This window comes from Marmota monax, unplaced genomic scaffold (genome assembly GCF_021218885.2).
Source record: "Marmota monax isolate L192 unplaced genomic scaffold, Marmota_monax_Labrador192_F-V1.1 WCK01_AAM20220418_F8-fsc00034, whole genome shotgun sequence".
NCBI classification, from domain to species: domain Eukaryota; kingdom Metazoa; phylum Chordata; class Mammalia; order Rodentia; family Sciuridae; genus Marmota; species Marmota monax.
The window spans coordinates 636,926-650,959 of NW_026693934.1; the positions used below are offsets into that span (position 1 = coordinate 636,926).

General features: G+C 35.0%; 1 protein-coding gene across 3 annotated transcripts in view; it reads right to left on the bottom strand.

The window, feature by feature from the left end:
* Arhgap15 (Rho GTPase activating protein 15) overlaps positions 1-14,034 on the bottom strand; it is a 619,786-nt gene that overhangs the window by 527,947 nt on the left and 77,805 nt on the right. For all 3 annotated transcript variants that reach the window (XM_046463726.2, XM_058585366.1, XM_058585365.1), the window contains exons 3-4: positions 12,976-13,044; positions 1,818-1,879 (exon numbers count right to left, since the gene is read on the bottom strand). In XM_046463726.2, the coding sequence (XP_046319682.1) occupies positions 1,818-1,879; positions 12,976-13,044 (131 nt within the window). The remainder of the gene's footprint in view (positions 1-1,817; positions 1,880-12,975; positions 13,045-14,034) is intronic.

Here is a 14,034-nt window from a genome sequence, read left to right on the forward strand (position 1 = left end):
AGAAAAGGAAAACTAAAATTTATGTGACTTTAAATGATGAAAGCTGAAAGAATGCATAATGCTATGCAAACTGATTGGAATAACAATAAAATAGAACATACTGAAGTTTATGTAAATGTAAACTATAAATTAAAGCTTGTATGGAAACTGATTAAGTTTGTTGTGCAAATAAGACAAATACAAAATGGTAACCACACTGATTGAAAGTACCTAAAAATGTATTCATGAGTGTTGGTTGGGGGAGGGGCCCAAGTGCCTCAGCCTCCTCTTAATATCCGCTTATACAAGAAAATGCTATAAAGTTGGCTTATGAATAGCTTATGGGTAAGGATGATTTACAAAACTATCACCACAGGGCATCATCTTGTTTTGTTTTGTTTTTAAATTTTCTTCTGTTCTTTGCATGAGCTCAAAGGGTAGCACTGATGTGAGCTGCCACCTCCTCTCTCCTACCAAGTGCCAGTGAAGGGCTGATTAGGCTGAAGTAGAAATTCTTGAAGATCACATGGCAGGGGAGGTTAAGAAAGGCTATTGACATACTCATCTAGGGAGAGGCATAACTTTTTTAATACTCTTTTATGGGTTGATAAGATTGGACTGAAGTGTATGGGAAAGAAGAGCACTCAGGCTGGATAGTCAAGTGACTCCCTCCTTTTGCCCTTTTAGAACTTGATTCACTAGGTTAGTTCCTCAAGGAAGCAAAGATTAGCCCTGCCTCTCGAATCAGGTCTGCATTTGATCTTGTATCCTGTGCTTCTCTTGTGCACCCTGGGGAAGGTGGCTACATGACCATTGCCAAATAACAGTCAAGGAAAAGATTCACAGCCCTGTTTGCAAAGCCAAAGACTTGATATGGGCAGAAAACATAGTTTGTTGCTTATAATAAGAATTGTTATTTTAAGTAGTGGGATTATGGGTGAACCCCTTCAAGTTAACTTATTTAAAATAAATAGGCACCTAATTCATTAAACAAAACATTTTATTCTCTAGTGTTGGCCAGAGTGCCATTCTAGTAATGAATTGTATTATACAATTGACAAGTGTCCCCTTGTGTAGCTAATTAGTACATTTATATCATGTGGACTTAACTGTTAATAATATACTCATGAGTATATGCCTTGTCTCCCAATTTCAGTACTTTTTACATAATTTTCTAGCTTGCATATTACCTACTTACCTACTGCAAAGCTGAATACAAAATAAGACTGGCATGAGAACTATTTCTAAATACCCAACGTATACAATATAACCAACAACTTAATTCTCATGTCAACATTTTTTTCTTCAATGTCTTTTGTTGTCATTGTATTGTGAGTTCTTATTCTCTTTTAAAATTTATCTCACATACCCTGTGTTCATGATTTCATTTTTCCTATATTTTCTCAAATTATTTTTATTTTGATCTATAAATGTAGTTCTGATTCTTTATCCTTCAATTTTTTTCCCTCTCATTTTGTTGTATTGAGATTTTTTATATATTGTGAATAAGTCCATCCATGGCCTAAACTGTCAATCACAGAAATTAAGATCCTCTACCTTGTTTTTTTATTATTTTAAAAAGATTGTAAGTCCCAGGAAGATAAGAAACACTTCATTTATGTATTCTGTGCAATAATTATAAAAATATAGAAGTAGCACCTTCCTTTGAAAACCATAATTATGTTAAAAACAATGCTGTTCACAGTCATAGAAGAGGAGTAATTTTATTCTAGTCTGGTACCATAGGGTCTTCCTTCCCAATAAATAAGAGTGACACAAGTTGGGGATATAGGAAACTAGTATAGTTATAGAATAGTGAGTTGAAAAACTCCTATTACCTTATTTTCTTTCCTCCATCTGCAATTTTGGCTTTTTGAAGATAACCTTCTTTTTCAACCATCTGCAAGAAGAATGCATACATTAAAACTTAGACAAACTCCTATTCATTTTTAGTTTGAATGAACTTATGCTTTCGAAGAGTCATTGCAGTGATGGAAATTTCCAGTCACAGCACTTATTAATAATGCATATATAGCTTATGGGAAGTACCTGCAAGATCACAGTCATTACAAGCTGTTAAATATCCAAAAGATAAATTATGAAGAGGGATGTGAATGATTTGTTAGATAGTGATACACCTTTACTCACTTTTCTTTCTGTTCAATGAAATCACTTGCTTTAAAAAAAAATGGGCTCCAAGTATAAAACAAAGACAAATGCAATGTCTTTCTTAATTTTACCAACCATTCTTAGAAAAGCTCTTCGTTTTCATGTTCCCCATATACCTGCTGAAGCCAGGGCAAAAGAAGAATTCAATAGAATCTAGTAACTGAATCAGCTGAATCATGAAAAGTCATTAAAAATAGCAACATAGCATGCATTTAGGTCCCTCAGAGACCTTGTAGTAATAGTGTCTCATTGTCTCCTTCCATGATGCATAGTTGCCTTCCTTTTCCTACCTGTGTATATGGGCTTCAACCGATAGATAATACAGCTGCAAGCTTCTGAAAAAAAAGACTCAACTATTTATTATGCCACAGGTGTGTTTGTGAAGTTCGAGGGTGTGTTTTAATCTCTTGGCACTCTATCCTTCTCTGCCTGCCTCATGCTCCACTGAAGATCCTTAGCCTATCATACTCTCTCCTCAGGCTGTATGCAAAATGCTGTAAAAAAATCACCTAATAGTATAGGACCATAATCCCTCAGTGCCACCCCTGTGCATATACACCCTGTCTCTAGCTAAGGCACTCCTAAGTACACAAAATTGACTTTAACATTCAATTCATATGGCATTTATTAGTGGGTCTTTCTATGATTCATCTGTAATCTCTTTTAGGTATTCCTGTTCTGACCCTCCATTTTCACTCTGCATTTATCCCAAGGATAGCATTTGTCAGATCACACTGTACTTGTCTGCTTAATCTCTGTGCCTCTATCTTGTTTGAGTCACTGAAGGCCAAGGGCTGAACCTTTCACACCTGGATTCCCAGCTCCTATAGTACTTGCTGGCATGATAATCACAAGGATAAGTTCTACTTCAACAAAGCAACAAATTAATGAATGTACATTTAAACGTTTATTCAAATAGTTATGGGAGAATAGACAAACCAAAACAATTCATATGCAATGACAGATTAGAAGAAAATATATTTGGAGGTAAATGAGTTGTCCCAAACCACTAAAATCTCAGAATTGCCTGTTTACAAGACTCACTCTGATATGCATGAGAACTTTCCTGACTTGTTCATCATTAGGTTCCAAATACATATATTGCACAGTACTTAGCTTTTAAATATATATCTGATGGATAACTTTTTTTTTTCTAGTTCTATTATCTTCTTGGTTTTAGTTATTTTTTTATTGGTCTGATGGATAACTTTTAGATTGACTAAATTATGATGATGATGATAATGAATTTGATGATCTTAACAAAGCATTTTTCATGCATCTACAAATTTTCTTTTACTTCAGTATCTTTTTCCACAAGTCTAAAAGAGTTTAGGGAAGCTTTCTTAGATCATTTTTAGAACTATGGTGCTCAATGGTGTCACTTTTTTTAATGTGTCTGGATATATGCACTCATTTGCTTTGCCCACCTCTTATTCTATGTATACTTTCCCTTTTTCTTGGTGCCAGGGAATTTTGCCTACCCTCTAAAGACCATATAATAAGTTCAGCACTTAACTCTGGGCAACACTGGCTTCTATAAATGTTTGGAAGAAAGATGCTTTCAGTAGCAATTAGCATCACAGAGGAGGTTCCTTTCTTTAGGAAAGTATACTGAAAAAATTTCTTGTGTAACCTTATTTATTGTTTTAGTGAAAATTTCTTCTAATGAAAATAAAATAGTTATCTAAATAGTGGATTTATGTAGATAGTTACAAAATATCAACCCATTATAAAAACTGATGCATGCATTTCCAGCTAACAATGTTGCCATTATTTTTTCAAAAATATTCATCAGAAGACCCATAGGTAGACATTGTGACATTTGATATCCACAGAAATTTATTATTGATGACCATTCCTCTAAAACAAAAATGAAAATGTAAAACGAAAAAGCCAATATTTTTACAGAAAGAAATCAACACAAAGAGGCTTGAGATATATTCTCTAAAACTCTCTTCCTTGAATACATAAGTAATATTCCACCAGACACAGATGAAAATACCTGAGACTGAAGTGGCCAACGGATTTATTTCTTATGTTAGGACTTAATAACACTTAATAACAGTGACATTAATAGCTGATTCAGTTTGCATTGTCTTGGATTAATGTCATAAAGTTTTCATGAGTGACTACACAGAGGTCTTGAGAAAATGATGAAGGAAGAGAGAGATGAATAGCAAGTTAGATATCATCTTACAAATTCAAACTGCCTTCCAAGTCATGAGAAGAAACTAATAAAATTATCTACTATGTACTATAATTTACTGCATTTACTATTTTGGTGTAATTTTTTACACATCTATATGCATCTGATATACATTGCTACATGCAATATATATACAATTATATATATACAATATATATACAATATACAATGTATATACAATATACAATTATATACATACATATATAGTTATATTAATTGTATGTATATAATTAATTAATATGTATATATGTGTGTGTGTGTATATATATATATATATATATATATATATATATAAATTCTGCATATATTATGACTCCTGGGATCAAGTGTTCATTTCTCTCCTTCTCTCCATTTTCTCTTTCATATTGGATGTACACACATTCATTCCTTAAAAAAATTTTCAATTAATCACATTTCCTTGTCCCAAATACTAGCCACTATGTTTATAACTGGTGTGTAAACATTTATAGGACAGTCTTAGTATTATTGAGGCTTAAATCCTTGTGAACTCATTAAGATACACCTTTTCCTCTTATTTTGGTACTGATACCATAGTCCCTCCAGCCATCTCAATGACTCATGCCATTGTTAGCATGGATTAGAAAACTCCAATTACGTTTCCTTCACTGAAAATACTTTGTTGTTCTAGGTCCCATGCTGGCAAGCAAAGCCCCCAGGAGATACAATTAATTATTTCACTATACCTTATCATCATACTTTGAAATACCTCCCAATGTTCCAGGCACCAGGCACCAGGAAGTACCTATTCTGAGAAGCTCATAGTGAGCTAAAAGAAATATTAGGGTAAGCAAAAGCTTGTATGTAAGTCTATATATGGAACCTTATTAATTATTCTAATTATGTTCAGGCCATTCTCATGATCAGAAGGGAAAATGATCTGTAAATTGCAGTTGAACATGTTGATCATCTAGAATCAAATGATCAACATGATCCTGCTTTGAGATTTACAAAATTATGGATAGCTTTAGATGTAAGTTTGGGATTCTATATACTAAGTCCTAGTATAATTTGAAGTTTTTTTAAAGCAGAAGCACTCCCTAAACTATGTACACTTAAGAAATGTCAACCTATCTTTAGATGCTAAATCTGGCTTTGGGGGTTATTTGTCCAATGTCCCTTAGAAGCCCTATTTAACATTACATGGCAGGAAAGATCAGCAATTTGTCCAGATTGGATGTGAGCCAGTCTGCCAGCATTGAGGAAGTGCTCAGCAGATACATCATGAGATATAGATGAGAAGAATGAATGGCAGTGGGATAGCTAGATAGCACCTGTTTATCAACTTACGTTGGAGGCGACAAATGAGGCAGGAGAAGAGATGACAACCTTTGATAAATGATAACAATCATGGCAGAAAGACCAGCCTGTAATCCTACATACAGACACTGCAATTTTTTATATAAAGTCTTCCTGTTGTGCTCATATACAATTGCAAACAATAGGTTTTCTTCTATACCAGTCTATCAAAAGGGTTCTGTTAGAATATATGTTTATAAATGGAAATGAACTGAACCAGAGACTTCCATCAGATTTTCTTGAGAAGAGTTTGGCTTTTAACACCAGAACCACACAATCCTTTTTTCCTCATAACATTTGTTCTAAGTTATTGTTATCATCCCCTTTGTTCTGACTTTGTGTTAATCAGCAACCATTCCAGATTCACCTTCTTAGGTCATTGGATGTACACAGTGGGTGACTTTAATAGTAAGTGTCATAATACCCCTCATATTTTGTGAAATAGTGTCAAAGGACCATCAGCTCTGCAAACCCTGATAATATTGACAAATGTAATTTTCCTGGATTCACAAAGCTGTGATGGGCCCCAGCCCTAAACTGGGATGATCACTCAGAAGGGGTATTTCATCCTGTGAAACCTGCTGTATGACTCATGTTTCACTAAGATAACTTTGCCTTATTTCTCCATGACTACAATCCTGGGCCACTGTAGTTTTCAAACAGATCTGCCACTTAATTGATTTTCTATTTAATAATGAGGTGATTGAGGATCTATTAAATTTTAATAGATCACAGTACTTTTTTGGCAATCTTGTTTGCTTTGGTGACTTTTATTAAAAATCAGAGAATGGAGATACATTTGGTTATATCATTTTGCCCCCTGTAATGGTTTGGATGTGAGGTGTTCCCAGAAGTTCATGTGTGAGACAATATGAGATGGTTTAGGAGAGAAATGATTCGGTTGTGAGAGTCTTAATGCAATCAGTGAATGAATCCCCTGATAAGGATTAACTGAGTGGAAACTGAAGTGGTGAGGTATGGCTGGAGAAGGTGGGAATTAGGGAGTTGCTTTGGAGTCTACATTTGTATCTGGCACCTGGAGTTCTCTCTCTCTGTTTTCTGATCACCATGATGTGAGGTGCTTCCCTGTGCCACACAATCTGCCATGGTGTTCAGCCTCATTTATGAGGTTTCTATGGACTAAAACATTTGAAACCATGAGCCCTCAAATAAACTCTTCCTCCTCTATAATTGTGATAGTCAGGTCCTTTAATCACAGCAGCAAAAAAGCTAAACAACCCCAAATGGGGTTTCTCTTTCCTTCTTAAATTTATCTCTCCTTCTTCCCCTCCCTCTCTCCCTCCTCATTCTCCCTCTATTTCACTACTACCTACAGAAAGAGAGAGTTGTGCCATTTTGTGCCATTCTTTCCATTACTTTCTTTTTCTTGACTATATCTTTAAGTTATAATCTTTTCTTCTTTGGGACTTGTTGCTTAGGTTTTCTTCTCAGTATGCAATTATTTTTATAGTGGTTCTGCCTTTCCTTTTATATTTGATCTGCTAATCACACATGTACATTGATGGTGGACACAAGCCATTAGGAATAGTATAAAAGCACGAAAAAAAACTTAAAAAATCTAGTTGTTTTTTTTTTTTTTTAGATAATGTACAGCACTAGTAGTTTAAAGAAATCCAACTGCTTAGTTTTAGAACCTTACACCTAGATCAGAAATGATGCCTTTGGAGACATGTGATTTGATGTTTTGGCTTCATGTAAGTGTACAACTTATTGTGTATATATTCTTTTAAAAAGAGGTGAACCAAAATTCCCAAGTTAGATAAAACAAGCGAGAAAGTATTCCATTGTACATGAATGGAGCCCAGAGAGGGACAAATAAGATTTTCAAAGAAGTTCTTAAGAAGCTGATCTTGATCTCAAGTCTGAGCCAGGCATGGTTTAATCTCTGCAGCCTATTTATACTCGTTAGTATACTAGTTAAGCAATGTTTTCTTGGGTATTTGTCCTCTCTTACTTTGTCTCATTATGGCTGGGAAAGCATGTCAGGCTTTGGGGTCCTGCTGAAAATCTTGGACTGTTTTCCAAATGCTGGGTTTGGCGGGGCACACATTATGTTTTGCCAAGAGCTTTCCCCATCATATTAAACCCCTGTGTATTTCAAGGGAAATTTTATCCTTGCATCTCTGATTTATTTACCCCTAACTCATCAAAATGTCATCTTGAAAATCCTACTATTTGATATTTAAGAACCCACAGGAGCTTTGTTCCCAAGCCTTTTCATCTAGCAACCAGTGTGTTTCATTTGTTTTCCACTAAGAAATCCAGATTCTATTTGGAGATGGGCTGGTCAGGGCACTTCTTTGTATCTGAAGAACTTTCTTCAGTTTTCTGGAAGCCTTCCTTGTATTTCATTTCTCCTTCCTCACCCTCAATTTCTTTATTCTTCTTTTGGGAATTCTATTTGTGTGTTTGTGTGTGTGTGCGCACGCGTGTGTGTGGCTTTGATTTAACATGCCCCTTATTCCTTGCCTCTCCTTGGAGTTCTGTAAGAATGGCTTTCCTGGTTACTGTCTAGGCAATGTATTGGTATAATCCAATTGTTGTGTAATAACCTAATTTCAGTCAGGGCAGCAGGGAAGAAAGAAAGAATTGCTCAATGTTAATAGTCTGTTGCTGTGGTGGTGTGTGTACTTCTTCTCTGCTTTGGAGCTAAATGAGTTGCAAATGTGAGCTTGGATGAGAGAAGCATGTTAACTAGTGCCTGGGTTTCCATGGCTTCAGAACATCTTACTATCACCTCAAGGCCCTCAGCATCTGGGCACTGGCCTCCTCTCTCCACACCCCCTGCCCTGTTGCTTTTGTTCCTCATGTTCTAGCCAGCATAGAATTCTGCAGTTTTCCAAATATAGAAACTTTGTTCCTACCTCCAAACCCTTGTGCTTGCTGTTCCTGGTGCTTGTATGGTTTTTCTTCCAATTATTTGCTTGATAAACTACACTCATCCTGACAATTGAAATGCCCTTTTCAAAGCCTGATTTTATGACTACTTAATCCAAGGTAGGTTCTTCCTCTCTCACAGAAACTTGTTTTTCTCTAATGACAACACATTTCATAATTTGCAGGAATAGAATGATGCCTTCCTTTACTTTCTTAATACATCTGTACATCTCTGCAGTGAAAGATCTTCAAGAAAGGACATCAGTAGTTAGCCTCTCATTGCATAGTGTAAGCCCAGAACACTTCCTAACACTGGAGTGGCTTAAACAAATATTTGAATTAATAAACACACTTGTGCTTGTGAAAAGGGAGGGAATATGAAACTGTGAAATCCTGAAAATGATTTCTAATAGAATTATTCAATTACATAATATATTATTAACAGCTTGAATATGGGAGAAGATATCTCAGTAAAACTAATTTTCTTAATAGATTTTTGAAAAGTTGAAGTGCTTTTGGAATTTTTTTGCTATTCAGGGAAAACCCAGCCTGATCAGTAGAATTATTCCCGCTCCCCAAAAGCTGTCCTTTGTTTTAAATAAGAAAACTGTATTCTCACAACATCTTTCATCCTCAAAGCCTTCACAAGTATTAATTAATCCACAAAATGGTATCTGGCTCTAAAAGGTAGAATCTGTGACTTAAGGTTTATCTGCAAAAGCCTGCTTTGCCCCCAAGCCATGGCAACTTCCTGAGCTCTGTCCTCAAAATCCTCCTAGCTCAGGAGGAAGCAGATGATTCTCAGAAACCTGCCACAGGCTTTTGACTCCTGCAGGGTTATCCATAGACATGTCTTATTTCTTTTGATAAAAATAAATAAGATAAAGGTTTAACATGCTATAAACAGGGTTATGTTCCCTGAATAACTCTTTAGGGAGAGGGAAATTACTCTGAAAATAATTGGGTTTCATGAACAGTTGTATTATAGTATATATAAGATCAAGAAATAAATCCATTAGTATATTTAATGTTTCATGTTTAAAGTTGATGCTGCATTCTAAACATTTCTTAAGCAATCACACTGCTTCTCAGTAAATTATTTTAATCTTCCACTGAAAGCCTGTGGGTTTGCATACCATGTGGCATAAATGACATCACCTGCCAGCAAACTGGGTAGTGTCCATCATGAGATTTTTAGACTCCAATTAGCGAAGTTTCCTGGATATTACTTGAAAGAAATGCATTGTTTTTTTTTTTTTGTTGTTGTTGTTGTTAACCCTGGACACAATCAACTTTATTAAAGAGAACTTTAAATAAGAGATGAAGCACCCCTCCCAATCTTTCATATTGGAGCATCCACATGAAAGATTTCATTTTAAAGTGCATCTTTTTCCTCCAAAGGGGGTGGATCTAATGGGATGTTTCCAAGTTATACCTAAAGCCAAAGTCTCTTATGAGTCCTGGAAAATGTTCTGGAGAGTTCTCTGGATATGAGATAAAGGAAGTAAGATTTGTAATGTAGCACATTTTAGAAATAAATAAGCTTGAGGATTCATATGATAAAAATAATAAATAATCACACCAATTTAAAAGCATTTATTAAGTTTTCTAAAGGATCTGTATGTATATTATGCCATATGAAAATTCCTCCTGGTAGGTATTGCCAAGAGAAACTAAAGCAAGAATAAAGGAATATAAGGTTATGGGGAAAAGGAATATAAGGTTATATTAGATGTACAAAAGATTTTATGGGTTCTTGGAAACAATTCAAGTCTTAGTAAATGGCAATGTAGAGTTCAAAATTAATCAGATTTGTTTTTTTTTTTTTTCCTTGTGGGGAGGGGTTGATGGTTAATTGGCATTGCACCCACAATGGAAAATTCATCAATAGGAGTTTGTAGTAAAGATGACATTTCTACCTTAAAAATAACATTGATACAGACATGCAATTTAAGTAGATGTGGATGGATAAAAGTTGAATATTACTGTTGTTTAAAAGACACAGTAAGATAAATTATTACTCAGAGAATCTAGGGAAACCCAAGTCAGGACTATGACATAAACTGATTAGTAATTTCAAAAGTTTATAGAACTAATGTGTGTGTGTGTGTGTGTGAGAGAGAGAGAGAGAGAGAGGGAGAGAGAGAGAGAGAGAGAGAGAGAGAGAGAGAAATATACATATATGCATATAAAAAGATTTAGAGCAATTACAGAATAAGGGCTTAAAAATTATAGCTTTACTATTAGGAACATATCTATGAACATCTGAGGTCAACATTATTTTAATAAACCTTTAATATCTTTCTGTTACATTAATTGACTAATATGTGTTTCACACTAGTGCCAAAGCAATAGAAGTGAAAGAACAATATAATAAAGAAAATACAAGTCATGGCCTTTAACTACAAGGCATTTGCAGTCCAGTCTTGAAATGGAACAAGTATGTTGTGAACAACACAAATTTGTATATGAGCATGTGCTGAGATGAAAGAAAGATAATTTCTACAGAAAATTCCAGTTCTCTCAGGTAAGAGCCATGCCTTAATCACATTATTCCTGGCATGAGGGTATTATTTGGAAGTATATAATAATATGAATCAGAAACTATGAGAGAAGTCTATAGACTTAATACCAAAGAAGAATGAAAGCTTTCATTTGAGAGTTGTAACAAGGAAAATGAAGTAATTATGATAGTATTGAGGGAAGGTTAGTCTGGAATCACTACCTGTGATCAGTGGAGTAGCATGATGAAGTGTGGTAAGATCAGAAACACTGGAAGGCCTCATGAGGGTGTGTGTGTATGTGCACAGTATAAACATAGGAAATCCAGAAATATAGGGGCTGAACTGCTTCAGAAAATGGTGACATATGTGAAGGGTCATAGGGAAAATGAAGAATCCAAAGAAAACGTGTTTTAGGCATCAATAAATATTTGCTGCTAATAAAGATGGACTTGATGGAAAGGGGAACTCTGGAAGGTTCTGCTGATGGGTTCCCATTGGGAAATCTCACTTCTGTTACAACACTGGGAAAGAGTCTTGAAACAAATGTCAAGGTAGTGCTCAGCAATATAAGATAAAATAAAAAGAGAAAATATCCAAGTATATATCTGTATATTATAAACTTGCAAGTAAAACCAAAAGTCATTAACTTTTAATTCATGAACTCATTCAATACATATTTATGGCCTTTTTCCCATTATTCTAGAAGTCATTTATTGCAATCACTAAATTAATAATGATTGCTAATTTTAATATTCTAGCAACCTTTAGAATAACAGGAACAGAATAATGAACATAGGAGACAAAACTTCTGCTCTCAAAGAACTAACATTCTTTGTTAGTTAATGGATTGACATCTAAAATTGTATAGTATGCCAAATGGGTAAAGTCTACAGAGAACATTTAAAAGGATAAGAAAGAAGAACTGTGGATGAAAATGTCATGTATTTATTTGTGTGTTTATTTAAAGTAGATTATGGCAGACCTATTTTTAAAAGGTAATATTAGAACAGAGATGTGAAGTAAATGAAAAATGAGACTTACAAATTACTGGGTACTAGATGAATTGCATTGTAAACAGAAAAGAAAAGCTAAATGGAATGGCCCTGCAGAAGTAAGCTATCAGCTTGGTTGGAGGAAAATAAGCCAGAGAGAAGAGGGGGAGAGGTAAGGACAGAGAGATTGTGGGACTTATAAAATATGTGAACTACTGGGTGTTTTTCAACTTTTATCTTGGGGTGATGGAAGTCACAGAGTATTTTGAGACAAGGAATGATATTGACTGAAAACTTGTGTCCTCCTCAAAGTTCATATGTTAAAATCTTAAACTCCAATATGAATGTATTGGAGGTGGCAACTTTGGGAGTTAGTTTATGAGTAGGAAGCCTTCATGAATGGGATTAGTGATTTTACAAAAGTCAACTTGGAGAGCTCTCACTCTCTACCACGTGAGGGTATAGTGAGAACTCTATAGTCTTAAATTAGGAACCTGACCATGCTGGTACACTGATCTAGGGCTTTCAGATTCCAGAACCATATGAAATATATCTCTGTTGTTTATACACCACTGAGTCTGTGGTACTTTGCCATTGCAGCTTGAATGGACTAAGACAGTGGTATAGCAGCCTCTGGACAGCAGGCCTATCCTGCCAACACCATGTAAGTGAGCTTGAAAGCAGATGCCTCCCAGGAAGAAGTTCAGATGTGATCCTTGTTCCAGCTGCCATCTTGATTGCCACCTTTGAGTATCTCTGAGCTAGAGGGTACTGGTAAGACATGCCCAGATTCCTGAACCACAGAACATGAGATAATAACACATGCTGTTTTAAGTTGCTGAGCTTAGTGATAATTTATTTTGTAGCAGTACATCAAAGCATACATTAGCGTAGTAAATTCATCACTCACCAGTTGTTCCAGTGGAGGAATTACTTCTTTCAAGACATGCTGTGAATGGTTCCTTCTGTGTCGGGATATCTGCAAATATATTGGCATTTGATACCATTACATTATTTTCTTTAAAAAGCTATAAATGATTTAAAAGTTCATAATTCAGTAAGTATGCTCATGAAAATAAGCATATTCAGATTCATTCAAGAAGGTGAATGTAATACTTATAAAATCAGAAGTATTTTAGATGTCAATTGATTTGAATAAAGTTTGTATTTGAACATAGCTAGCAGCCACAACATCTTGTATCCCATATAGTCTTTTAACTGTTTAACCTTAACACACCTTTCATCAAGTAGCGAGATCTATGATCTCTCATTTTGAAACTGGCTATAGCTTTACGCCAAAAAATATGATAGAAGTACCACTACAATTCAAAGGTTAGAACATTATGCACTCCCCACTTGAAACTCTCATCTTGTAAAATGGTTGCCATATTGTGAGGAAATGCAAATCACTCCCCACAGAATGACCATAAGGAGAGGCTTCATAGGACTTCATAGGTCACAGCAACCACCATCTTTCTCCAATCCTATGAGTATGAAGACTTCCTGATGATCTTAGCACCCAGCCATGGAGACACCTCAGCCTTCAAGTGTCCCAGGAGAGCCCTCAAACATCATAGGATAGAAATAAGCTGTTCCAACAGCTGTATATCTAAAGTATTTTACTGACATAAATAGAACATTATAAAGTAAGTGTTTAACATAATAAATTGTTTTACACCTCTGTGTTTTAGGTTGTTTAAAAATGCAGCAATAATAAGTGGAACAAAATATTTCATACTGAAACATTTTGTCTTCATGATATGACCTCAGCTTTTTCAGAATCAATGGTAGTAAAATTTTTCCTATGTTACTGAGATGTAATTAAAAACAAAATCACATGATAAGTACTCATGGAATAAGTAAAACTTAGCCTTTTTGTTCTTTCCCCTAAAGAGATATCATAGACAAATTCTATTATAAACAGGAAAAGGAAAAGAAGGAACTTATGATTATATCTCTTTGATAACTT